Genomic DNA, 27,693 nt, shown 5'->3' on the forward strand with positions numbered 1-27,693 from the left:
ATCTTTTGTTTGAGATGTTCTATCTCCACACACAAGCAAACACACACGGGGGCAATGTCCTAACAAACAGTCTCTGCTGGACAATCACATCAGACGGCTCTCAGTTGGACTTTCAAAATGGAGGAGAGAGAAAATTCAGGTGGCACTTTTGAGCCCAGATACAAGACACTGGTTTCTCCGGAGGAACTGAGTGCAGACAAAAACCCTCTCTACCCAAACCAAGGGCAGCAACAAGGTAAAGCAAATGAATGATGAGGAATCTTGTTTCAGTTGATACATGGTGTCAGACTGTCAAACAGTTTTGTGCTGATGTCCATATCATCCCTAATATGGATCCTCGCTTTGTTATCAAATCTATGCATTGGATAATTTAAAAAAACAAAAAAAAAAGCTTCTTGCTCAATCAGGTACTGTGGTCATTAAAGGGAAATCCAAAAAAAGTGTTATTTGTACAGGGTGACACAAAAAAACGGGAACTTTTTAACAATCCAATAAAACCAAGAGTGATGGAAGAAAAATATTTTATTCATAGTAATTGAAACCTTAAAACATGCCATTTAAGAAACAATGATGGAATTTTTGTTTTTTAAAAATTAGTTCCTGCAGATGGCATCCTCCTGTACGAATGTATTCTTGAAATCTACCTGGGGCTATCTCAAGAGTAAAGTGTACTCGACTCGACCAAGAACTCTGGATGAGTTAAAACAGAGAATTCAGGATGAAATTCACAGTATCCCAGCTGAGATGTTGCAGCGGTCAATGAGGAATCTCAACAGCAGATTTCAAAAATTCATTTGTACAGGAGGACGCCATCTACAGGAAGTAATTTTTAAAAAATGAAAATTCCATCATTGTTTCTTAAATGGCATGTTTTAAGGTTTCAATTACTATGAATAAAATATTTTTCTTCCATCACTCTTGGTTTTATTGGATTGTTAAAAAGTTCCCGTATTTTTGTGTCACCCTGTACTACTTATCCAGGTTTTTCTTTAACTTGTGTTGCTGATGTGCACAGTAGATCATTTTGTCAGTATTGTACTGTGTTATTTATCAATATATTTATTAATCCATCACTTGTCTGTGTAGTGTCCATGTCCACAGTGAGACCTATATCCAGCCTGAATCACTACAAAGTGCTTGCAGTGAGCCTGGCAGTGCTCGGTGTCATCCTGCTAGCAGTCGATATTGGCCTGGGAGTCTATTGTAAGTCAGTGTTAACCCATAAAACACTCACAGTTTTACAACAGTGTGGACTAAACTAGCTGATGTAACATCACATTCACAATTCATAATATTCAAAATCAGATTTGAAATTCTGAACTTTCACTTCACGAGATGCAGTAAACAATATTTTGGTTCAGAGCTTTTATCAGTGTTGTTTTACAGCAGGCCACTGTTGCCCAGTGGTGGAAAGTAACCAAGTACATTTACTCAAGCACCACACCTAACTACAGCTTTAAAGCTATTTGTACTTTACTCAAATATTTTCATTTCATTGTATTTACTATGGGGCTGCACAGTGGTGTAGAGGTTAGCACTTTCGCCTTGCAGCAAGAAGATCCCAGGTTCACATCCCAGCTTTCCTGGGATCTTTCTGCATGGAGTTTGCATGCTCTCCCTGAGCATGCGTGGGTTTCTCTGGGCACTCCGGCTTCCTCCCACAGTCCAAAAACATGCTGAGGTTAATTGATTACTCTAAATTGCCCGTAGATGTGCAAGAGTGATTGTTCATCTGTATATGTAGCCCTGTGATAGACTGGCGACCTGTGCAGGGTGTCCCCTGCCTTCGCCCGAGTCAGCTGGGATAGGCTCCAGCACCCCCCACGACCCTAGTGAGGATAAAGTGGTGTATAGAGAATGGATGGATATACTTACTACATTTCAGAGAGAAATTGTACCTTCTGCTCTGTTGCATTTATCTAACAGCTTCAGTCACTTGTAAGATAAAGATTTTACACAATGGATAGTTTTATATACTTAGCTTTTAAAATGTAACTTGTTTGAATAATCCAGTAGTTTCCAAACTTTTTAGCTTCTGACATCTTCCAAAAAACTACCATTAAACTTCAAATGTCTTTGAGTTTTTACACTTCTGATAAATAGATTTTTTTCCCCTTTAAACATTCTCACATTCAATTAATGTTCAAATGATCCAACATCTTGCCAAAAATCAATGATTACAGAAAAAGTCAAAAAACTAAAAAAAATGATTTGTCTATCAAAATTTTGACTCTTCTTCTTTCCTCTCCAATCATTTGACGACCCTCAGATTTATCTTCCGTCTATGAAACTGCTTAAAACTTCATTTAAGTTAGTTCCACCTGTAGCAGCTACAACAGTAACCTATTGCTGACACACTGATGTTTCAGTGTTAATATTCCAATAATGTCATATATAACAAGAAAAGTACTCAGAGAGCGCAGTACTCCACCTAGACTACTCACTCCTTGTATAATTTCAGACGGATAAGTGCCAATAAGTCCGCAGCGGTGGATTTGTAGTAGGAACGCAATCATGTGATCGTGAACTTGTTGTCATAGTTATATACTCTTATTATAGTTAAAATACTTTATCTGCTGATTTTAGGCTACTGCATTTACTGTATATTGTATTAGTGTATGTTTTGCAAATAAGGAACAAGAATTTGCTGGACAGACATCTTGTTTGAGGTATTTTAGAAGGTTGATGCTACGGGTGGCTCCGGGTACGGGTCCGTATCTGTAGACACTACCATAGTTTTTCTGTTCCATAGTTTGTCCATTTGAGAGCGCTGATGGGCTGATTGTTCATCTGTAAAATATTCCTCAGTATGTTACATGTCATCTATTAACAACCAGATTACAACTCCCAGAAATGTATATTCGTCATGGCTTCAAAAATGTTGCCGGGCTGAAGATATTATACTGATGTTTTCAAATGATGTTTTTTCTGCCCATAATCTTTCAGCTCTACTACTATACATGTGCTGTAAAAGTGTGAGCAAATCTCGATAATGCCTGTAAAACATCTCAGGTGAGACTACAATACTGGGTAACACTGTGTCTTCCACACTTACAGACCACAAACTAAACGATGGGGCCCAGATAGTCACAGACATCAGCGATGAGATGGTCAAACTGCAGACTACTTACCATAATGCCGTTCGAAGACGTGAAGAAGTCAAGAGACAACTTGCAAAAGAGGTCAGTGAGCACCAAGTCACTAAGTGGGAGCTCGAACACCAGAGCCGAAGAAGCAAAGACTACGAAAAGCAGGCTGCCAAAATTCAAATGGAGATTGCAGTGTTGAAGTCTCACTTGCCGATGCTTAGTAAGAGCCTTTTATTTACTTATGTCATCATGTCATTAAATGCATAATTATTGTGACCCGACCGACAACACGTCATGTTTCCTTCACTGTTTTTCTCCGGCAACAGAAGAGGGCTGCAGACACTGTTTACCAGGATGGACGTTCATGAACTCGGTGTGTTACTACTTGACTCTCTCTGATACTACTGTGCGCAAAAGTTGGATGGATGCCAGAGAGTTCTGCAAAAAGCGAGGTGGTGACTTGGCAGTGATAGACAGCAGAGAGGAGCACGTAAGATTCAACATTTAGACGAACAAGATGTTTCTGGGCCAAAGCTGATAGTACATTTTTACCATTTTAATTAACTTCTGAGCAGTAAAAGATGCACATGTTGCAATGAGCCTCTCAAAAAAGAAGTTAATATACATTTGTACATGTGTGTTTCCTGTGTTGTCAGCTAGCACTAGCGGAACTGATAAATAATTACCATGACTTCACAAGACCCATTTCCCAGAGTGGCTACTGGATCGGACTGAGAGATGTAGAGGAAGAAGGGATTTGGAAATGGCTGGATGGGAAAAGGCTGATTGATGGGTAACAGAGTTTTTTTCAAATCAGATAGCTCATTGGAGATCTTTGGGAATTTCAGTGTTGTGAAACCACTGTGACAACACATTCACACGCTACACCTACAGTTCTAGTGATCAGTCATTTGTCACACCCTTATTCAAATTGAACAGGCATTTGATGATTATGAATATACTCTTAAAGAAAGTACCTTAACCAGTTAACCTACTATCTGTTTCAGGTACTGGAATGAAGGAGAACCCAACAACATTAACAATGAGGACTGTGCAGCTATGTATCCCAGAAACAACCCCTTCAGAGCATGGAATGATGCTCCATGCAGTTACAACCTAAAATGGATTTGTGAAATGCCACCAAGGACTGTGCTTTAATGTAATTAGAAAAAAAAAACAGTCTTTGAGACTCTAACACATCTTCTGAATAGTTTTTTATTGTACTGTTGAGACTACAAAATAGCAAGAAACTTTTAAATACGAAAAATACATCTGATTTATGAAACAAACTAGAAATTGTATGTGAATTAATTTACTATATCTTTATCTTTACAATGTACATATGCAGTTCTGTACAAATCTGTACACTAGATTGCCAGTTTATCAGGAACACCTCCACCTTCATATACATTTGAAAATCACCATGACATGGGCCGTAAAAACTACTTAGTGCTAACTTAAATTCGGTAATCAGGCGCTTTAGCTCTAGCAATTCCCAAACTGCGGTCATCTTTTCACACCCTACTGTTCCAGAGTTTTACAGTGAGGTGCGAAAAGCAAAGAACCACCAGTGATCAGTGATTCTGAGCACAGCATGTCTACAACAGCTTGTGGATTAAAGAGGTCAAAAGAGAACGACCAGTCACATCCAGACTCAATGTTGGAATGCAAAATTTAATCTGGACATTCACTACGCTTTACTGTATCCAATAGAATATAACATGCCTACCTTATAAGCTGGCAGTTTAGTGTAATTGTACCATTCAATAAATAAACATAAACCCTTTTGTTGATTCCTCTATCTCACTACTAACCCTCCCAGCCTCCCACTATTTTATTAACTCTGTGTTTGGAACCCTGATGAATACCAGTGTGGTGGTCTGACCCTCACAGCACCGCAAAGTGCTGCCGGAGTTGTCTGAGGAGCTGCTGAGTGTCGACGTGCTCTGGAAAGGCATCTTCAGACTTCTGGGCCGCAGTGTAGCTGCTCTGAAGGTCTCCAATCTGAACACAGACAAAAATGTCTCTTTGGCAGACTGTATCATAGATATTATATCTTTAACTGCTTTGTTTAACTGCACTGTTACATGTTCAGTTGAATTAAAAAGTGATTAATTACCTTTTCAGAGAGAATACAGAGATTGAAGTGTGGTTCGTACATGTGAGGTGCCAGTGATGCAGCAGTTTGCAGGAAAGCTTTAGACTGGATCAAAGGCAGAGTAACAATTAATATGGATGACAATGCAATATTTTATCTAAATATATATGAGAAAAAATTTAGTTGATTTTCAAATAGATTTCTAGTCACATTATCCCCACATTTCTGGAAAGAACTAGCTCTTCTGGTAGCACATTTTGTGAACATTATTCTGACTTGGTTTTGTGACCATATAACCCAGAAAAAAACAGTGCTGCTGAAAAAACATTAGTCAACTACTATCTTTTCCCGATTTTGTAACTTATGCCAACTTGTGTTAGTATGGAAGTAGAAGATATAACAGCTAATGACTTCCACATACAGTGGAGCTTGAAAGCGTGTGAACATTTGACATTTTTTTACATTTCTACATAAATATGAGGTAAAGTATCATCAGAGTTTCATGCAAGTTCTGAAAGTAAATGGGAAAAACCCAACTGAACTTAAATATGAAATGATCCAATACTACATATCTCTAAGTAGTAAAAGTACATCAACCTCTATGATTAGCAGTGAGTTCACAGGTGAAAGTGGAGTCAGTGGGATAATAATCAGGTGTGAGTGGGCCTCCTGTTATATTAAAAGAGCATCAAACTCTGACCTTCACAACACAAGTTTGTGAAAGTGCATCACTGAACAAAAAGGGAGACTTCTGAAGATCTCAGGAAAAAGAGCCACTCATCACATTTGACTTGTGTGAAACTCATTGTCAAGAAATGTAGAAAATTCTAAAGTGTTCACAAACTTTCAAGCATCACTGCAGCTGCATGCAAGTTTCTTCCCTTCAAACAAGTAGACAGTCCAAGCTGCACCAAAATCTAATGTATCTCATGATATCTTGCCTCATATCATGATAACAATGCCAAATTGATTTCTTGCTGAGCTCTTGCTTGGTGTAATTAGGAGGTTATAGCTTGTTGGATTGATGGTGTGAGAGTGTAACCTTCCAATGAGTAATAATCTGTTAAAGGATATTAAAGGAACACTTTTAAAAAATCAATACATTAATTGGGTTATTTCAGAAATGTCTTTTGATAATACAGAGTACATTAGCTTTTGTAAGGCTTGTGTAACATTAGTAATAATTATAGTTCAATAACTTTCTAGTGACGAACTGTCTTACATCATATAGGAGAGTTTAAAAGGATGCCATTATGATCTCACACTTCCTATTTAACAGCCTAATAAAAGATATGACTCAAAAATGTGTCTTCACCTGTTCGACGTGACCTTTGCGCAGCTCCAGCACCGCCAGGTTGTTATAGGCCTCAGCATGGTCATTATTAAAAGCCAAGGTCAGCTTAAAACACTGATAGGCCAGCGTCAGGTCCCCTATCCCCTGCAAACATAAAAGACATTTTGTAAAAATCTCTATTTGTTAAATGTACAGAGTCTTATTTAGTAACAGTAAATATTGATTTTTTTAACTGCAAACCTCATACAGAAGTGAGGTGAACAAATGATCTCATCAGCAGACACTCTAGGGTGTTTTGGAGTTTGCTAACTCACCACAGCCACATGTCCTATGTTGTACCAGACATCAGCCTGCTCCTCATCACTGGACACCAGGGCCAGAGCCCTCTCAAATGAGGACAGAGTCATATCGTACTGCTGGGCGTAGAAACAGCACAGACCCAGGTTGTTGTACAGCTGGCAATTATACACTCCCATCTGGAGCAGCCGTCTAGCAAAGGGATAAACATATTGAGTCACAGATGGAATATAAATCTCATGAACTATAACAATACATGACATAAACTGTATAGAAAACTTTGTCTGACCTATAGAACCGCAGGGCGATCTCGGGCTGATCAGTGTAGAAGTGATTGCTGCCTATACACGCTATAGCCTCCACATGAGTGTTGTCTTGTTTCAGGACATCTTTGTAGTACTCTGTGGCTGATAAAATGTTATTCATCTCCTGTGACAAGATCACATTAGAAACAATAAATAATACTTTCTATCTTATTTTGCCAGTAATATCACGAGAATGGACTAACTGGACTCTACTGTACCTCATGGATGCGAGCAATTCCTGTTAGAAGGGTTACTTCACCAGGGAAGTGGTCCAGGCCTTGCTTGAATAGGTTGAGTGCTGTTACTGGCTGATCCAGGCGCTGATAAACCTATTGGAAAACAGCATTTTGCATTTAATGGCAAATGTGGCTTTAGAGAGTATCTTTCATTGTGCAGCAACTTGGTTATGTGTTATAATGCTATGATGTCTCCATCATTACCTTTGCAAGGTACAGATACGTATCTACCACCTCTTGGTGGTTGAGAGCGGAGCGAAATTGTTTTTCTGCTTCTCTATAAAGCCCAAGCCTGCAGAGGTCAGAAGATTTTCATAATTACTTAACTTCATACACATAAAATGCAGCTTTAATAAATGTCAGAAAGCTTGAACGATGTAAGTGTTTGTGAGTTACTTGCCTGTAATAACATTTTCCCAGTTGAACTTTCCACCACCAGTCTTTGAACTGTGCATGTTCAGTAGCTTGAGCAGCCAAATCGAGAGCCTGTGCAAGAAATATATCATTTTATTACATGGAAAAGAGTTAACACTCTTATAACAGAATGCAAAGTAATACTTTACTTTACTTACATTTTTCACGTCATTTTCATGATGGAAGATGTACTCAAATAGTGTCTGTGGAGGGAAATGGTGATTATTTGACATGCGAGGAAAAATACTGTGATTCTGATGAATGTTTGAAAATTACATTCTCAGTCTTACCCTGGATAAACTGGGTTTTTGAGAATACTTGGCCAGATTTAGTCTTGACAAGTTTATAAAAGGTCCCTCTGGATTGGTTAACATTGAAGCCTGGGGAAACAGTGACACAAAATGGTATGCTAAATGTTTCAGGCTCAGATAAATATAACAAACAAAATATATGTCATAAATCTTGCAATAATAATATATAAAGTAGTTTGAAGAATACTACACAAATAGGTTGATGAAGATCTTTGTTTGGTAGGAAAAGTATCTATTTCCATCATAAGAGCTTTCTGTAGATGTTTTACTTCTCCTCTTCTTCTTCTTTAGTACTAAACATGCAGTTTTTATTACGGGTATGAATACTCACTGTTCCCAAACGGATGAATCTGCCGGAAGCACTAGTGACAGGACGAGCAGTGCTTGCGGTGCGAGGGGTTCTGATGGCCTGCTCCATAGTTCCAGGGCGACCCGACTGTGTGCTGGGTCTCACAAATCCTGTGATAGGACGCCCCGACTGTGTCATAGGCCTAAATTTCAGGAAAGAAATGCTTTACTTTCCCGAAGTTATCATCAGTGGTTAATATTATGGTATAATTTGGTTTGGTTGGCTGAGACAAGGTACCTGACAGCTGGCGTGGGACCTCCACCATGACTTGTACCAGGGAGTCTCAGTGATGTTCCAGGTCCTAGAAGATAGAAAACTTTAATTAACTAAAAAAAACCACTGAGAAAATGCTTAGCTTATTAATTTACTAAACTATAGGACACTGAGAAAGAATTTAAACTTACGTGCAACCTGAGCAATGGAGCTCTCATCCAGCATCATCTCAGCAATCCCCTCCTGGTCAACCTCAACTTCATCTATATAGACCATCTCTGTAATTGCACAGGTTTTCAGGCTCCAGGCAGCCTATGAAACAGACAGTTTCAGTCAAATAAAACGCCTCAGACATGACTCCATGTAAACACACTACAGTCAGGACCCAAGTGAACCACGGACATGGAGAGGGATGTAAACAGTATGCCAGACAGGAATAGTGTGCAGTCATGGTTACCTCTGAGATAAGCAAGGACGAATCCTTAAGACAGTACGCAGTGAGTTAATGAAAGGAAAATAAAGTTGAGAACAAATGTGAATAAATCAGAGGAAAGGAAAAATTAAAGTAATACAGTATAGAAAGAAAAGAGGGGAATGCAATGTAATGTAAAGCAGTAACTACTAGACACTAAATGAATCAATAAGAAACAATAAATGCAACATTTGTGAGCTATGATAAACTACTTGGCTAATCGGGATTACACGGCAGACTGTGCAGCTTTCCGGCGTTAGCAAGCTAGCAGGCTTTCCCTAATTAGTAATCGCTAGCATGCTCGGCTAGCGCGGCTAACTACACGGCTGTACCTGGTCGTAGGGGTTGTCCTGTAATATCTTTGTACAAATATCTGAACACTGTTGCAGTTTCCTTCTTCTGAAGTAGCTCCACGCCAGAAACAAAGGGTCCATCGTCACCTCCATTGCTTTAGAGAGAAAAGGTGTAAAACTCGGATAGCAAGACGGAGACGATGGCGACACACCGAGGCTTCCTTTGTTGCTCGGCAACAGCAGACGAGGGCGGTACGTCACTGCCGCAGTTTCCTCTAATGACCAGAAATAATAAACATGAGATTTTGACAAGATATAATAAACACGAGATTTTGACAAGATAAATGTATCACTTTCGACACAAAATAATTCAGTTAAAAGTTTTAAAAAAAGAAGTTGACAGCACCTGGTAAAAATCTGCTGAATCCTTACTGTGCTAACAAGTAAGGAGAGACTATAGAAAGAGTTTGTGTTAAATTCTCTCTTGAACAGCGCAGATATGGAGACAAATTGGAGTTGGTTACGTTAGTCTGGGTGACTTGTGTTAGTTTGACAATGTGAGGTTCTCTGGTAAACTAGCACTTATTAGCAAAATTTGTTGAAGTAGCATTGGATAGCCAGGAGTAAAAGTGTTTTGCTGCTGTTTGACATTAAGAAGAGTTTATTGAGATTGTGTTAGGCTGTCTGTGGGGTTCTTTATCTAGTGTTTAAGGCTAAGAACTTTAGTGAGTAGTACCTAACGTTTAGTGACTAATGTGATGGCTATTAGTTGCAAAGTCAGTCTTAGCCGGTTCAGAGCAGTAATGGCAGCTGCAACAGGTGTGCTATAAAATGATCTTTTGCCAAAGTTTTTATACGTCTGCAGCTGCTTTTGTCTGGATCAAACAGTCTTAACATGCAAATACACAGAACATTATATCTGTGATCAGCACGAAGGTTTGTCTTTGTGAAATTTTTCTTCTAACTGAATATTTATGACCAAAGAATTTCTTGCAGTTTACAGCATAATTATACATGACATTCGAGATCATATTAGAATTGTAATGATTGATAGTATTAATACTTTTCAAATAGTAGATACATTTTTTCTGAATAATTTTTAAGGAAAAAGGTCAAATTCTCGGATATCTGCTTGTTAAATTTGAATATTTTCTGTGATACTAAACAGAATATCTTTGAGTTGTCGACAAAACCAGACATCTGCGGATGTCATCTTGGCCTCTGAAAAACACTGATTGGCATTTTTCTGTATTTTCTGACTTTTATAAATGAAATAATGTAGTAATCTGAAAAATAATCAGCAGAGTAACCAATAAAATAAATAAAAATAATTGATATTTTAAGCCCGAAGATATAGGCAACAAAATGATGTTTTTCCTGATGTTTAGATGATGTCTATTTTTACGCCCAATATCCTTATTTAGATAATAATTAACATAATTAGTGGATGGGTTTGATATATAAAATCTCTCTTTTGCAATTATCCTATCAGTTGTTGTCTTTCAAATGTGACCATCATGTATGTAATTAAGCCATTTCAGTGTATTAATAACATTTCAGTTCTGATGTAGGTGCTACGGTCACTTTCTTGGCAAATTAAACTGCATTATTTTTTTTTTATTATTATCCCTTACGAATCCCACGGGGGGAAATTCTGATTTTCGCATTATATGAATGGAACTCATATGACGGCTCTTTCAGGCAATTTCAACTGGAATAGATTGAATTGGTTAATGTGGAGCACAGCAGATAAAATAATGCAGAGACATGAAGATAATCAGTTTTTGTGGGCTGGAGTCAGTTTTTGGCACAACATCTGTCTGAGTTAACCAGTAGGGTATCAGTAGGGTTGGTGTTAGGTCGCCCGTGCTTATGGCATTGGGCTTTTATTATATTCAGTTTTCTGAGCCATGGTGTTTGATTGTAAGGTGTTGACTTTTAATGGTTGTTACTCTTGTTATTTGTTTGGGTTTTGTTCAAGAATATTTCTGGGTTTTTTTTTGTTTACCTTTTATTTAGTTATATTGTCAGAATGAAATGCGTTACTCTGAATTTTTTTTCTGAAGTCCCTTAACATAAAATCATGTCAGTGATTCCCAAGTGCATTTGAGTCATTCTGTCTCAGTTCACCAAATGTCCCATGCCTGACCATCTTCAATTTGACATTTTTTTAAAATTTTTTTTAAAGTGGTGAATATTGATTGAGTTGATCATGTGTAATATCTATGGTCATAGGTAACATTAGTTTTTGAGTTAACATTTTTTTAATGATTGGTGGGGTCGTGTTGATTTTTGTTTTCTACACTAACCTATGCTTGATGTGCCATAATTTGAAAAGTAATGTAGCTATAGTCCTGAAAATTTATAGATTCATATGGTCTTCAGCGGGCTGCACAGTGAAATAGTGGTTAACACTTTTGCCTTGCAGCAAGAAGATCCCTGCTTCAAATCCCTGGGTGGGCCTGGGATCTTTCTGCATGGAGTTTGCATGTTCTCCCTGTGCATGCGTGGGTTTTCTCCTTGTACTCCGGCTTCCTCCCACAGTAAATTGATGACTCTAAATTGCCCGTAGGTGTGAATGTGAGAGCGATTGTTTGTCTGTATATGTAGCCCTGCAACAGACTGGCGACCTGTCCAGGGTGTCCCCTGCCTTCGCCCGAGTCAGCTGGGATAGGCTCCAGCACCCCCCGCGACCCTAGTGAGGATAAAGCGGTGTATAGAGAATGGATGGATGGATGGTCTTCAGCCAATTCAAATCCAAAACACTGAACAGAACTTCTTCTGCAGCAGAATAGCTGTGCAGCATAAGTTTTTATTGTGATCCAGTCAGGTTAATAAAAAGAGCCACCTTCATGTCACTGAAACCTCTGACTTTGGGCTCAATATACATTACTAATCCACTAAACCCCTCTGACACTATAAATTTGTAGGGAGTAAGTAAATAAATGGATATTTTAAAAAAAATCTGAATTAGTTGTATTGTCAGGTTGGTTTTTGCCTATGATGCAGTGAGTTAATGCAGTACAGTAAACACTGACAAGCAAATAATTTTCAGAGATGGATAAAATATTTGAAAAGAATGCAAGTTTTGGTGTTACAAGTAAAAAAGAAGAAAAGAAGTAAGTTTGGAAAATCTAAGAAATATTAAATTATGAAGAAGTAATAGAAATATTTATAGTGTGAAGCTACATGAATCTACAAAATTCAAAAAACTAAAGAAACTTGAGATGTGCAAAGGAAGGCTGTGCGTTGATGTGACATATTGAGTGATTTATTGATTTAAATATACATTTCTTTTGGTTTTATGTGTGCTGGATGTGTGTAAAATTGACATATTAGGACACAATATTCAGATATTTAAGGTTTAACGTTAACCTAGCAGCACCACATGGCTGCTCCAGTCGGAGCTGTCCTTTCAGACAGTCTTTCCTCCTGGATGAGTCGAGGGCTCTGATTGGCCAACAGGCGGCGCCGTCATCCCGGTGGGGGGAGCCTGAGGAATAACAGCACAGCTCCATCTTTGTAGGATTTGACAGGAGCTTTGACCTGTGTCGAAGAGGACCGCAAGCCCGGGGCTGAACCACCACAAGTAGACTCTCACAATGACAGCAAGAGCATAGAAGTGAGCTTGTTAACCACAGGCGGAGGGCTTTTATCTTATCGGGCAGCCGGACAATTAATTCAACCTTAAAGAAAAAAAATGCTTCATTTTAATGCGCTCCCCGGACCGCTTGAAATCCAACGGAACTAATGGGACACACGGGCTTAAAATAAATCCTTTTTGGTGAATGACACTGTATCAGAGAGCCTACGTGATACAGACGGACAGAGAGATACACACGGAAGTGCGGACATGGCTGACAGAACTGCTCCCAACTGCCACCTGAGACTGGAGTGGGTGTACGGATACCGGGGACATCAGTGCCGCAACAACCTGTACTACACGGCCGCCAAGGAAATAGTCTATTTTGTCGCCGGGGTGGGAGTTGTGTACAACACCCGGGAGCACAAGCAGAAATTTTACTTGGGGCACAACGATGACATAATCAGGTAGTGCAATGACACATGCATGACAGTTTGTTTCAGCACCAAAAAACAAATATACCCAAGTGTTGTCATTGTGGGTGCTGCTGGTGTCACCTTGTCTCATGTAATATGATATTTTCCAGCTCTGTGGGGAGCTCAAGGCAGCACACGCCTACTCAGCACCATCCACAGTTAGTTTGTTTGCACAGAGGTTCACTGTCTTGCTCAAGGGCACTCCAGCAGAGCCTTCAACCAGCCTCCCAGGTTCCCAGCTCTGCTGCCACTCCTCCTCATGCAACCCCTTCGAGCTTCTCCTGAGACATTAACATTAATCATTAAACCTAAATGAATCATTTAGACTTTAATAGAGGAAATCATCTCTAATCTTGCAGTCTACAAACTCAGTGATTTGTAATTTATAACAGTGTCACACTGAGAAAAGCAGCACCCCTTCCACTAATGTTAATATTTGGAATTTTTACTTAACAAATCACTTAAATAATGAATGAAAATCACTGAATATTAAATTAATGTAGATTTTCCAGTTAATTGGAGACATTTTTCTCCTCAGTAGAGTGCTTGTCTTGTCTCTTTTAGTTAAGTATTACTAATGTTGAACACAGCTGTCCTTGAAGGGATCCTTAGATGAGAAAAGCTTTCTGTAGGATGTTGGAGCTCATCTGTGCAAACAAACCTTGAAAGCTCCTTTTCATGAAACGCAGCAAAAAGTGCCCCAGTGTCGAGCCGCTCATGTAATCATCCTGCCTTTCTGACTGTTTCTCAGCAATACTGCACAACAATGAGCCGTGTCCAACGCTTCAGCGCTCGTGTTGACATGTGTGTGTGGGTTGGCCTGGAGATGACGAGCTGTATATGCTGTGTCGGTAGTCAGCTGGGCTCCTGCTCCATTATTAATCGGACAATAGTGATACTAACCCTCCGGTGCCCTGTTGGTGAAGTGCCTGATTTCAGACGCTTAGCTGGAGGAGTCACTAGCAAAACTTATGAATATGGCAAATTAATAATTGTAAGTAAGCTGCACGTTTGATCTTACAGATTCAGCCAAAATTGAAAGAATTCAGTCAAATCTCACTCCTTATAGTGTAATTGCGATATGAGTATATTCGCTAGACAGATCTCTTAAGCTGTAATGTTGACAGACACCTGAGTTTAGTCATTTTAAACTCAGGCCTCAGAGGAGTCCCTGTGAAGCTCTTATGGACACTGCCTTTGACTTCTACAACACAATCCTGAGCAGATTCAGAGCTGAACCTCACGTTGCACACACTCATGTAAAAGAGATACAGCCCCCTCAGAGAAATCTACCATTCATACACCCCTCATTGCTCTTATTTTTCTATTTTGGTTGCTGCTTTATCTTGTTTGTGAGCTACCTATAAATTGATGTTTGACTGCATGAGGTAATTGCTGCCCTGGTTTCTCCCTCTTGGATGTTTTCACCCTCCTGCAGCCTCTTTTAACTGGTCTCCCAGTCTGATGAAGAGGTAATTGGCAGGTTTTCACACGAGTTATAGGCTGACAGGGATTCATAACTGTTCATTCCTCCGTTAGTGTTTCTGTGGTTTGTTTTTAGTAACTCTTTTATAGAAACATGCAAATGATCACAGTACTGGGCAAAAATGGAGTACGCTAAGAAGAATGTTAATTAGCAGCAGTTTAAACCTAGTTTACTCCAAGGCACTTCTGTAAAAACTGTTATTTGCTATTCTTTCCTCATATCTGTTATTGTTCCAGACTGCTCTTATTCCAGCCAGAAACACAAAGAACCCGAGGCTGCTGCTAAAACCCTGCAGATGTTTATACATACTCCAGAGCTCTCTACTTTTTGCCAGTGATGCTGGCATGCAGAACACGTACTCGACACACAAACCTGACCCGTGGACACGAATGCATTCAGAAGTCAGACATACACGCTGAGAACATTTCTCAAAGATGTGCTGACTCCAAGCCCACTGCTACCCATGTCCCATGGAAACATGGAACACCCTATCTACTACTGGAAGGGGAATTTGGAAGAGTGCCAAAGTATTTATTTTGTGAGTAAAAATTCACAAAACTGTGAAAGTACATGGTGGTCACACTTCAGAAGAGGGCAGTCCTGTCTGTTTAGTCGCTGTTGTATGGGTGCAGGCTTTGAAGGTATCTACATTCTTTCATTTTTCCGTCTTTGCTGGTAGGGCTGATTTCTGAACCTCCAGGAATTTTAGACAAATGGTCAAAAACAGTGGTGCCGTCAGACCTTTGCTCATGCTATTTAAGTATTTTACATTTTTAAAGGAGCATTTTGTATAGTAAGGTATTGAAAGTGATTTGAAGGATAGGAGCTGGTATTGTTGATGTGTTCAGATGGTCGTTTAAGGAGATATGTGGTTATTATAATGAGAAACATTGTGAAATAATTTAGACTTTTACCTCCTCTGACCTCTACAAAATAGTCAGTCTCGCCAAACAGAAAAAGAGCAATCTCTCACTGGCTTCAGTATAATCACAAACTGTTCATTGTCTCTTTCTATTGTTATAACAAAATCTTTGCCAATTACTGTTTTCGATTTGATAGATGGTGAGAGATAATGAGAGAGAGTTATGGACACATGAATAAAAGGCTGTCTTCTGTTACAATACCTTGTTAACTTTGTGATAGAGCACAGCCAGAGGTGTAGATTATAGATGACAGCCCGAGGCTAGTTTTGTTTCAGTGAGTTTCAGAGAGATGCTGTGAGTAAATTTCTATCAGTGCTGCTGCAGGATTCATGCAGTAAATGTGTCGAGTTCTCTGAGAAGAGTCTCACATGTGGAAACAGTCTTAGCCAATGAATGCACTATTGAAAGTCGTGCTTAAAGTGGCTTTGATATAGTGCTGAGTGTGTGTGTATTTTCAGGCAGTTGCTGTTGACTATCAGAGTTAATATGTGATTCATATATCCTTGTATCCAGCTTCCATTGTTTAGTGTCGAATAATAGGAATAGTTTGTCAAATTCTGTCTTTGGCTTATTCTTCTGCAGACTCCAGCCTCAGTAAAATGTCAGTCGCTGCTGTCTTCAGTTCTGCTTTTGTGTCTTTATGCTGCGATCTATAAACTTATAACCTCAAGGAAGAAATGGAAAGTTTAATTCCAAGATTGTTGGAAAAAAAAAGACCACCATACCAGTAACCTTTACTGCGCTTCCTTCCTTTGTTTCTTAAATTTTTACACTGAGTATGATCTTTACATGCACATTGGTATCTTAGTTTCAGGATGTTGATGTTTGCAGGGAAGATTATAAACGTAATTATTCAGATATCTCTGACTGCACCTGTACACGGTCGCATTTTGATTACTTCGTCTCTATCGTGCCACAGTGTCCCATTTTCTATCAGCGGAGTAAAGACACTATATCCAGGTTTCTTAAAACCAGGATGAGAACATACCCAAAATCCTCACCATAACCTGCAATAACACTTAAGATGCTGGTCTCGTGTAATACATTCCCGGTTTCGTGAGTCGCTGCCAGGCCACTCTGTGAAAGGGAAGCCTGGTCCTCCAAAGAGCACATGTGTCTGACTCAATTAAGATCCTCCAGAGTTTAGTATAGTTACTTAGCACAATAGCATGATTCAGCACTGTTGTCACTGGGATTTTAAAAAATACACTCAGACAGTTTTAAGTGGTGTTATAAATTATGCGGCTACAAGACTAAGGTCGTCTTATCTTTCCCCTCACTAAAAACAGCCTAATGTCAGCGATGCCCAGCTTTTCGTACAGTACATTTAAGAACTGTGTGATAGTGATCAAATTAAATATATGAAAAATTTTCCAAATGCATATTTTTATAGTGCAAAAATTTTATATACAGGATTTTATTTCAACTTTCATTTCAACTTTCATAAGATTTTACTATTTATTACAGATGTGCATATGATGATGATCTATTTATTAGGACTGTAGCACATGACTACTTTCCTTATTGATTATTCTGTTGGTTATTGTCTTAATGGATTATTAGCAATTTGCTCTGTTAAATGTGATAAAATAATCAAAACGGCCAAGGAGAAGGCCTTTCAGTCTAAAGTGACGCTATAAGATTCATTGCCTTGTCTGGCTAGAAGCCAAAGATCTTTAATAGCAGGGCTATAAAACAGAAAAAAACTGTAAATTATCACATTTGAGAGGCTTGAACCAGCATAAATCTTACATTGCTCTTTGATCAATTACTTTGAAGTACTTAATCAATTTCTTTTTTGTCGATTGACTTATTAGCTAACTGCGAAAACACTACAATTAAAATCTTGTAACTAACAGCTCAGGAGCACAGAACCATCGATTCTGATTTTACAAAGTCTTTGAGGACTAACTGATTTTGGAAACCCAGCAATCATACGATATTCTATCAGAGGCTCTTTGCTCGTGTCTTATCGTTCTCTCTAAATCCTTCAAGCGGGGCACTACTCTACATACCTGCTGCTTTCTTTAGTTTTAGATACTCTATTTTTAGTTTTTTGGAGCTGGCAGCTGGACTAAAAACACTTTGCAGCATCCTGGGAAATATCCCCTACTGTATAGACCGTCTGAAATGTGCTAATCCTCTGCTTTCTTTTTTTAATCCAGTGTAGGCAAAATCGGACAAAGAAAACTACTGCTGGAGAACGTGTCTCAGGAGCTCACCTTAAAATGATGATTTATTACCATTCAAGCCCATATGTACTGCATCTGTCTCTATTCATGCGTCAGCAATAGATGTTGTTTTCTATTTGTGTGTTTGTGTGCGGTGGAGATCAACGGGTGAACTTGTGCCACGTGCCCTTGCATGTATTTAGCTGTCCTTCGACTCATCCTGTGCTGCATCTCAGCATCTTCACCACAAGGAGTCAAGTCCCGAGGCTGTTTATTTGCCTCCTATCTACATGAAAACAAGCTGTTTAATTGCTGCAGTATTTGCTAGTTTTGTACTACAGCCCTGGCAGATGGAAGGCAGCATCATCAAACAGCCGTAGCCTATATCAAACAGGAGAACCGTGGCAATGCACTGCAGGCTCAGTCATTAGTGATGGCATTTAGCGAGCTCTTCAGCTGGCAGAAATGTAAGTGAATTTGTGATCTTGTTGTAGCTGGCATAAAGACTGCATTTGTTTTACATGCAGTAACACGACCACATATTGCTCTATAGCCAGGATATCTACTTTATTTAAACCCCTACTAAAAATACTCTCGGCCAGAGATCGATTGTGTTGGAAGTTCTATTCTGTGGTAATCATGTTTTATGTGCTTCCAGTGTTGAACCAGACAGATTTTCTGTGCAGCACCTGGTCATACCGAAGCAGTTTTCTCTGCTCTGTCTGTCTGCATCTCAAAGTGTTCCAATCATTTTTTTTCTTTTCCTCTGACTGCTATTTTTAGCTGCTTTGCTCTGATTATATAATTCATAAAAAGTAAGAAGAGAAATTGTGCCAGGTTGGAGAGAGGTTCGATAGAGAAGATGGTGAAGCAGAGGCGAAGGGAGAGAACAAGTGGAGAGGGTTAAGGGAGGACAGAGATCAGGCCTGTCACTTCTAACCCACTCCAGCTTTCAGGGACGTTACACCAGCAAGCTTTGTCAAGTCCGTGATGACAGCGCATTTCAAATGCAGATGAAGCGTCACTAGTCAGACAGAAAGACTCACAGTGAAAAGTTTCAAGGAGAAAGACAGGGAGAGTGGGCGAAGGAGGTAAAAGACTGAAGGGAACATTTGTCGTGAGCTGCTTTGACTCAGCAGGTTGATGCTGCCCGACCCGTGAAGCTTCGGCGGCCGCCTGTCTACATACACGGCAGGATTAGAAATTCTGGAGAGCAGTTGGCAAAAACAGGCTGTCTGATTATAATGGAGGGAGCTCCATCGCAGCATAAAATATATAGGCCAGGAAAAGGCGAGAGGAAGAATCGCCCAGTGACTCACCCAGGCCTGCTTGGAACGTGACTGGGGTCTGCTGAAAGGATGGGTGGTGCAGGAGGAGGGAGTGACAGCTTTATAAAGCAGGCTGTTGCTCAGCTGTAGAGTGGGAATGCTTGTAGGTGGGGGAGGTACGAGTGGAGAGGAGGGGGCATTATGTAACAGTGTTACAAACATATGCCCGGTGATGCGAGGAAACCCCAGATGTATTAGAAAAGGTGAAACAGGCAGACAATAGTTCAGATTATGATGGGGAAATGAACTAAAATGCAGAAGGATGTAAATGCACAGACTCATCAATACTGTTTTATGCATTCTGTGAACGCCTCGTAGGCATGCATGAAGCCAGGCTGTGTGTGCGCATCTGAGCACGGCTGAGTTAATGGAACCATGTCACCTCGTCAAGCTGCCCCTCTGCGTCCATATCCAGACTTAATGTGTTCATCTCATCCCAGTGGTTTCAGCTGGGAAGGCGAATCCCAGTCCGCCCTCGGCACACGCAGACACACATGCAAGCACGCAAGTTTGAAAAGCTAACCAGATGTTTTCCCTCCCTCTTTCTGTCTGCACAGTCTAGCACTGCATCCGGAGCGTGTGTTGGTGGCCACAGGACAGGTGGGCAAGGAGCCTTACATCTGCGTATGGGACTCCTACACTGTGCAGACTGTGTCCATCCTCAAGGATGTGCACACACATGGCATCGCCTGCCTTGCCTTTGACCTCGAGGGACAGGTACAGTTGAGATAACGCTAATTTAAAATGACAGGAAGAACCTGTCACAGTTGAACATGAACTGTGGTGCTGTAGTTTAAATCTTTGTTTGTCCAAAATCTGAAAGTGTCCCCACACTGGAAGAAATGCCCCTCTCAAAACAAGAAAAAAAAAATTATTTCAAAGAACTTTTACAATGAAATAAGTGAAAAAATCTGCCAGTAGAACAAGTGAAAAATGACTTGGTAAGATTTCTTGAAATAAGATATGACATTTAAAATCTTGAGATCTTAAAATGAGCTGGGAAAGCTTAGTTTAAGATATCTTTTACCAGGATTGTCAAGCTCAGGTGTCTTAACCCTCCTGTTGTCTTCATTTATGACACCAAAAAATATTGTTCACTTGTCTGACAAAAATCCAAAAATTCTGCAAAAAAATTCCCAAATTTATAAAAAAAAAAATTGCAAAATCTTCAAGAAGAAAATTCCTTAAAAGTTTCCCTTAAAAGTTTTATTTTTAAAAAATAATCCCCAGATTTGGCAAGAAATAAAAATTTTAAAATTTTAAAAAATCTAAAAATTGTAAATATTTTTTAAAAAATGAATAAAAATCTTCCAAAAAATCCTATAAATATCTAAAGTGATTCCATATATATATATATATATCAGTAAAACTTTTAACATTTTCTTTAAGAACATTCACAAAAAAAATCAGCCAAAATCGATGGATTTTGGTTGATTTTTGTGAATGTTCTGAAAGAAACTTTTTTTTAATGTTTCTTTTTTTTCCACCAAAAATTGTTCAAAAATTTCCCAAAAAAATTAGAAAATGTGGAAGTTTTCACTGTGAAAATCTATATATTTTTTCCACATTTTTATACTTTTTAAAAAAAGGTCAATTTGACCCGCAGGACGACACGAGGGTTAAAACAACATCATTTCAAGATTGTTTGACTTAACAAGTATTTAAGATGTATTGTCTAAAAACAAGTCCCTCTTTCTTGCTGAAATGTCACTTGTTAAGTGAATTCATCTTAAATCCAGTGGGATGAGACATTTTCACTAAAAATAAGACAAATAAACTTGGTAAGATTTTGAGTTTTTGCGGTGCAGATCAGTTCAGATTGAGCAGTACAGCTTCTTGCAGCTCACCTGCAGGGTGGAATTTCTGAATGACACCTCTGCAGTTGCTCAGACCGGCTCGGCTTTGAAGATTTCACAGAAAAACAGTGAGCTGCACTGCTTGATACAATTGAATCACTGAGTTTGACGGCAGCTGGGAAACGTTAAGGTGGGAAAAAATTCACTCTCGAAAATAACGGACAGGATGACCTCGCAGCAATACATACAAGTTGTTGTTTTTTTAATCACTAACACATCCAAGCAACCTCCTTCTTAGCCTTTTCATGTTATCTTCTTTGTCAGCTCTCTGCAGACTTGCCACCAGTTAATGTTTACACACTGCAGCCTCCACCTAATGTTGATTTGGGCTGCAAAAATCAATACAGTACGGAACCATTGCTAGGTTTTTATCTCTGCACGTCTCTCTCTCCTCCCGTAGGAGCTCTCGGAGTGGAGTTATACATCCTGTATTTTGCAGTAAGAGACAGGGAGATGACCCTGTGCTATTTTCCTGCTCGGGTAGAGAGCTGGGATTTAGATGGAAAGTGACAGTGTTTGAAGCCAGAGGAGGCTCCAACGCTTCTCAGTTTAGCGGCTCTATTTACTCTCCATCTCTTCCCTTCCTGGTTCGGAGGAAGTCAGAGCGAAACTCAGGACAATCCAGAGGATTCCCTGGTGCCGGTTCATCTATTGTGCTGTCTGGTACAAAGACCGCAAAAACTTGTGACCTTTGTTTTTCTAAATTCTTTTTCTTGTTTATATGCCACATTTTGCAGTGGTTGAGGCCACATTTAGGATTTTTATGTTGCTGCTTATTTCTTGAGTAAAGACTAGTTCGAATGCATGATTGCACAGAATATTTCCACATGAAACCCTAATGAGCTCTAAATGAGATTAAGCGTGAACAGCCATGCTAGCAGCCTCGCTAACAACAGCATTCAGCCATAATTACAGCGTTAACGTTGCCATGCTAATATACTGTGTGGCAGGTGCAGTGTTTACCACATTAAGCTTCATAGTTTGCTAATTACTACCTAATTCATTGTACAACAGAGTTTGTTGAGAATATCAATGCTTGGTTGTAGACCTAAATTAAATTTGGTTCTAGTTAAAGGGGTCACCAAAGTTATTATATTTTTCCTTAGGGGAACATGAATGTGTGCACCAAATTTCATTGCAGTATTTTTCATGGCGTTTCACCCAAAAGCCAGATGTGTCATCCTTGCAGCTGCTCTAAAAACATTTGGATTTGTTTTATGGAGGCCACGAATGCCCCAAAATTTCACAGCAGTCCATCCAGTGGTTGTGGAGCTGGACCAGCCGACAGAACATCCCTTGCATGGCTAAAATTACTTGACTTTGGATGCACTTTTCAGCCCTCTCAGCTGCTTAGTTTCACCGGGTTTCGTCACATTGGGGTTCTGTGCTGATCATTAAAACACTGGCATTTTAAATACAAGTTAAAACTGTACAAAGGCCTCACCAGAGACTTCCATCCGAAGCCAAACACTGATTCAGCAGTGGATCAAAGAGGACATCCTCTGCCATGTAAAACAAGCTGCAGAATGGTGGAGGATTTCCATGAGAGCAGCTCTCTTCTCTTCTGCTCCACTGCTGCTGCTGCCTACTCATTCAGTCAGCTATAGGAGGCTCCTCCAGCGAAAGCACTCAAATGTGCTCACTGGAAGTGCCAGGGGCTGGACAACTGTTCTCTTCTGCTCTGTAGCCATTATTAGCCCTTTCATTGTGGTCAACCATGCCGCAGTGGAGGTAGCTAAGTTTGTAACAGTGATTAGTGCAACAGAGCAGAGTCTGTTCAATCTGTGATGTGAGTGCTTTTCTCTCTTTGCAGTGTTTGGTGTCCGTGGGCTTGGACTCAAAAAAACACAATCTGCGTGTGGGACTGGAGGAGAGGAAGGTTCTGGCAGCTGCTCCCGGTCATACAGACAGGGTAAACAACTTCTTCCTCCCCTGTCACTGTCGCAAGCTCAGAATCGACCGCCTCAATTAGCTATAAACGCAGGATGGAGCGCCTGCCCAACAGGGACATAAACAAGTTAGGCCTGATTGATTGTGAGCTTTCCAGAGCCCGTCTAAGAGGGTGCACAGCTAATGAAAGGAATTTTAAAAAGATGAAATACAGGCAGCTGTTGTTTTCTAATACAGTCCACATGCATTCAAACAGAAGCAGAGCAAACACAAATGTCTTTTGTTAATTTTGACTTTCAAAATCTGCATTTCAGGTGTTGTATTGTGTTTTTTGTGTTCCAATAATACAATATTTATTGCATTGTGTTTTTTCTTCCTGTAGATATTTGACATATCGTGGGATTTGTACCAGCCGAGCAAGCTTGTGAGCTGTGGTGTCAAACATATCAAGGTACGGCCCTTTCCTGGACATTTTAAGTGCAGCATACTGAAGTTTTTCTGCTTCATTTGCATAATATCTCAACATAGATTATGATTTTTAGGAAGTCTGAAGAATCTGGTGGCTCTGTGCCCCTTTCTTCCCTGCCGCCTCTGCTTTATCGTCATGGCTATATCGACGCCTTAAAATAGATCTATGCAAATTCACTTTAGTCCATGGTTATTAGGCATTTAACATAAGTAGGACACGCAATGACTCACAGATTCTACTCTCAAATTTGTATTAATCTGCACTGCAGAAGGGGGAAAAATGCCTTTTCATGGGGGTCCATGACTCTGCTACTCGACAACCCGTCATTCAGCTTTTAAAAACAGCACAAACTGCAGCTGTGCTCGCTTCCCTTTCCAGGCCTATCTCTATCACTTCTTTTCACACAAGAGTGGTGCTCATAAATCTTCAATGAGTTAATGCAGGGTGTCTTACCAAGTCTTCCCTTGGGAGATGTAGTAGTGTTCGGCGCCGCAGAGGAAGCTTATTTCCAAAACACTGACAGAAGAATGAATCGTGCTCAGATAGAAGGTATGCCCCTGGCCCTTTGCGGCACGCTTAAATGGGTTTGATGCAGTCGAGGGGGAGGGGCTGGGGTTAAGCCTACTGTATTTTCTATTTCTCAGTGCTGTACCATCTCACTGATGACTCCCTCTTCTCAATCCAGCTTGACCTGCCTCCTCTCTCGTAGTAATTCCCCCTCCTGAACTCTTCCTCCACCGCCGTGACACAGAAACACCCTCACACCCCCCCACCAGTCCCCGCTGAATCCTTCAGTCCTTCCCTCCTACTCCTCATGCTTTCCTCCGCTCTGGTTTTCTGATGCCAAGGCAATCCAGCAATTGTCCCACATAATTCCCCAGCCTTCACCCTGCGGACCATGTGACATCTGCTCCCCCGGCCTGTGCTCGCTCAGCGATTATAGCACTCAGAGCATCCAGGAGATTTAGTCCCAGTAATCCACTCACTAGCAGGCTGAGGAAAACACAACCTCTGTGACGAGGACGCGTTCCTCCTCATGCAGCTCCTCGTTTTGTTGGTTCATGTTTTGATTTGTTCAGGACAACTCAGACCTTAGTTTGCTCTTTTTCAGCCACCCAAAACAGAGACACCACACCTGTCCTTCATCTGCCCACTGCCTGAGTCTGGGCTGATTAGAGGCTGTTTAAGGGTTGTACCATCACTGGTTTTTGCACAATGTGGCCCAGCAGCTTCCAATCTGTTTAGCTTCTTAAAGCAAAACAAAATCTGCTTGTGACACCTAATTGTCAGTGTTCTAACATAATTTTACAGACCTTAGAAGTTAAATCATCCAGTAAGTTACCAATTAGCTCGCGTTTAAAGAAATTTATAGGATTTTTACTTTCAGAAATTGTTTTTGTGCACATCTTCTCCAACAAACCCTCTGACTTATTTTGCAATCCCTTGTTGCAAACCAGTTCCGAACCCTCTCTGAAGATAATTTATCACAAATCCTATATACTTACCATCACCATTTTGCCAAACATGTTGACATGTTAAGAAGCTTTGATTTTTTTTTTGTGTTATTTTTGCCACACACAGTTTTGCATTTATTTTGCCTCAGCTATGAACTTGCCTTAGACTTAGAATTGTATGTTACTTGCTCTTGTTTTGTTCAGTGCTGCTCTGTTATTGCCTGTACATTTTAACTCTGACCTGCCAAGAGACCCAGATAGCAAACTATGGGTGAATCAATGTTGAATCTATGTTGAGACCTAACGTCGAAATTATACAGAAAGCACAAGGTTGATAAAATGTTGAGTCAACGTTTGCTTTCAACCATAAATCACACTTTACCCAGATAGCAAAAGATGTTAAATCAATGTTGAATTAGGGTTAAGAAGGTTGAATTTTGGTTACGGTTGAAAACTGATGGTTGGATCAACGTTGATTCAACAACATTTTGTCAACATTGAAGTTTGTATTTAAAAGATACCATTGAATCTACATTGTATTTTGGTTTAATTAAAATGTTTGACAGGTCAATATTTAATTAATGTTGAATCTATGTTTGCAAACATGTAATCTATGTAAGCAAACGTTGACTCAACATTTATCAACCTTGCGCTTTCTGTATAATTTCGACGTTCGGTCTCAACATAGATTCAACATTGATTCACCCATAGTTTGCTATCTGGGGAAGTTGCAGAATGAAATTGAAGAGGTCATTTGCCAAAGCAGATAACTCCGTTTCGATAAATTTTCAGAAAACTTTTTTTTATTGTTGACTTGAAATAATATCAATCAAGCTGAAGTTGAGTGTGTTTGACTCGGTAGAAAAATTCATGACAAAATAGAGAAAAAATAAATTATTATTATTATCTCAAGTAAACAATAAAAAAATGAGTTTTGTGCAAACGGAGTTACCTGTTTTTGCAAATGAACTCTTAAATTAGCTTTAACTTGTTTCCAGTTTTTGGTTTAACCCATAAAAACTCATCTCTATATACCAAAATTGTATATTTAGAAGTTTTACCATAAAAAAATCTTTATCTCTGCACTGTTGCTTCTGTTGGAATGAGTAGAACATCTATGAAGTCCGTGCCTCTATCTCTATCCTCCACTCTGCTACTTCCTGCAGCTCGAACACACCAGCTCACCTACACTTCTGCTCAGTCACTCCTTGATGCTACGCTGTGGCAAGTTGTAATATTGGGGTAATTCAGGCATACATGTTTGAACCAGAAAACTGAGAATAATGATACAGAAGGCTCTGCCTCCAAGATGACAGGATTATTTCTTTAGATTTGTTTTGTGTGAAACTCTGGCTGCTTGAATCCATGTTTTTGAGATTGTCATTGGCACACTGCAGCTTCAAGGTTGAAATGCTCCGCCATGGCTACTTATTTGAATTATTTCAGCATATTAAAACCACAACATGGACATGTTAACAAGGCAAAAAAACGTATCTATTTTTGGCACAGTTTATAAACTGGAAAAAGATGTTTGTTTTCACATGGTCCATTGCAAAAGCTGTTTAATTGATACATCAAAATATCAAGCTTTATCAAGGTTGTCAGTGAATTACCTATTATTATCCGTCCATAACACTGTAACACTGACAAAAGAATGGATGGATGGAGTCTACTAATATATTTTCACACCACTCAGAAATAAATTGAAGCTAAAAGATGTGCCTCCAACAGCAGAAACTATACGCATCTAAAATTGTATTCATTGTTTTACAAATGGTCAGGAAAAATGCAAAGGTGACATGATGTGCGATCACTGAGCTGGTAAATGCACTGGTATGGCCCTTTAAGGAAAAGAGTGTGTGTTTGAGAGAGGGAGTGCTCACAGACAGACGTTGTTTGTGTGTTTGCGGACCACAAATTGGCACAGAGTCAAGCTTGATTTTGACATGTTGTGGATGGATGACAGCAGCTTTGAGGAGATGTGCTTCCAGCAAAGCTACTGGCCAGTCATTTAGTTTTCCTTCCAGCAAGCTGCCAAACGGTTGACCTCTGTTAGTGTAGCAGTTAGCGCTCTGACACCACTCAGGGTCACTGTAGTCTAACAAGAGGGGATATTATAAAGGAGATGAAGGGCGAGCAGGGTGGAACAGCACAGTAGCTGATGATGAGTTCCATCACCTTTCCTGTGTTAATTACATTTAGAAGGTTCTCCTTGGAGTAATGGTGGAGGTAGCTCTGCTAATGACACACCACTAATCCTGTGTTAAGAGTGAAAGCTTCTCTCTTGTATTGTCTGGAAGAACTTTAAGAAATGATATTCAGAAAAAGCAACGCGGTTCCTAGATCTTCATTTCCACTTAGAGATGTCTCGTTTTTCAGCACACCTTTCTAGCGTGCACTCTTTCCCTGTTCTCTCCTGCTCGTGGGCTCATCACAAACCCCACCAGCATCCCGTCTCCTCGCAGTAATTCAGCAGCAAAGGGATTAGCCCGTGCCCGTGCCTCGCTGCCTTATCAGTTGTGGGCAGGGAGGGCTGTGCAGTCACACCGCATCCATCCCTGTTGCCTCTGCAACAGGCGTGGCCCCAAAACCCCCTCCCAGCCCCTTCACCACCAAACCTTAAACATACCAGCGCTTGACACACTTCAACCTGCATGTACACTGTCCTAGATTCCTCATACACACA

General features: G+C 39.9%; 3 protein-coding genes across 3 annotated transcripts in view; 2 read left to right on the forward strand and 1 right to left on the reverse strand.

Annotated features, from left to right (window-relative positions):
• The first annotated feature begins 52 nt into the window (after positions 1–52).
• LOC110950575 (CD209 antigen-like protein E) lies at positions 53–4,875 on the forward strand. The gene is made up of 6 exons (XM_022193242.2): positions 53–235; positions 1,087–1,203; positions 3,058–3,309; positions 3,416–3,579; positions 3,746–3,882; positions 4,097–4,875. Exons 1-6 carry the CDS (start codon positions 118–120, stop codon positions 4,245–4,247), a joined length of 939 nt encoding a protein of 312 aa, XP_022048934.1. The 5' UTR covers positions 53–117; the 3' UTR covers positions 4,248–4,875.
• On the reverse strand, positions 4,289–9,626 carry ttc8 (tetratricopeptide repeat domain 8). The gene is made up of 14 exons (XM_022193239.2): positions 9,411–9,626; positions 8,798–8,918; positions 8,631–8,694; positions 8,376–8,535; positions 8,024–8,113; positions 7,892–7,936; positions 7,720–7,805; positions 7,524–7,611; positions 7,302–7,412; positions 7,068–7,207; positions 6,796–6,970; positions 6,503–6,625; positions 5,209–5,292; positions 4,289–5,093 (listed from the first exon to the last, which is right to left on the reverse strand). The coding sequence occupies exons 1-14, from the start codon at positions 9,522–9,524 to the stop codon at positions 4,977–4,979; spliced, it is 1,518 nt and encodes a 505-aa protein (XP_022048931.1). The 5' UTR covers positions 9,525–9,626; the 3' UTR covers positions 4,289–4,976.
• Positions 9,627–12,881: 3,255 nt separating this feature from the next.
• eml5 (EMAP like 5) overlaps positions 12,882–27,693 on the forward strand; it is a 48,235-nt gene continuing 33,423 nt past the window's right edge. The window contains 6 exon segments of the mRNA XM_022193251.2: positions 12,882–13,421; positions 19,896–20,055; positions 23,008–23,034; positions 23,036–23,072; positions 23,075–23,106; positions 23,467–23,535. Of these exon segments, the coding sequence (XP_022048943.2) occupies positions 13,225–13,421; positions 19,896–20,055; positions 23,008–23,034; positions 23,036–23,072; positions 23,075–23,106; positions 23,467–23,535 (522 nt within the window). The 5' untranslated portion in view covers positions 12,882–13,224.

Source organism: Acanthochromis polyacanthus, chromosome 1, assembly GCF_021347895.1.
Source record: "Acanthochromis polyacanthus isolate Apoly-LR-REF ecotype Palm Island chromosome 1, KAUST_Apoly_ChrSc, whole genome shotgun sequence".
Lineage (NCBI taxonomy): Eukaryota > Metazoa > Chordata > Actinopteri > Pomacentridae > Acanthochromis > Acanthochromis polyacanthus.

What these genes read in the sequence shown, in the direction of transcription:
- LOC110950575 (XM_022193242.2), top strand. Translation starts at nt 118, where the DNA reads ATGGAGGAGAGAGAAAATTCAGGTGGCACTTTTGAGCCCAGATACAAG. An exon ending in AAACCAAGGGCAGCAACAAG is followed by an intron (nt 236 to 1,086) that starts GTAAAGCAAATG and finishes TTGTCTGTGTAG; the next exon opens with TGTCCATGTCCACAGTGAGA. An exon ending in GTCTCACTTGCCGATGCTTA is followed by an intron (nt 3,310 to 3,415) that starts GTAAGAGCCTTT and finishes CTCCGGCAACAG; the next exon opens with AAGAGGGCTGCAGACACTGT.
- ttc8 (XM_022193239.2), bottom strand. Translation starts at nt 9,524, where the DNA reads ATGGAGGTGACGATGGACCCTTTGTTTCTGGCGTGGAGCTACTTCAGA. An exon ending in GATTCATCCGTTTGGGAACA is followed by an intron (nt 8,114 to 8,375) that starts GTGAGTATTCAT and finishes CTGTTTCCCCAG; the next exon opens with GCTTCAATGTTAACCAATCC. An exon ending in GCAAAGGTCACGTCGAACAG is followed by an intron (nt 5,293 to 6,502) that starts GTGAAGACACAT and finishes CCTTTGATCCAG; the next exon opens with TCTAAAGCTTTCCTGCAAAC.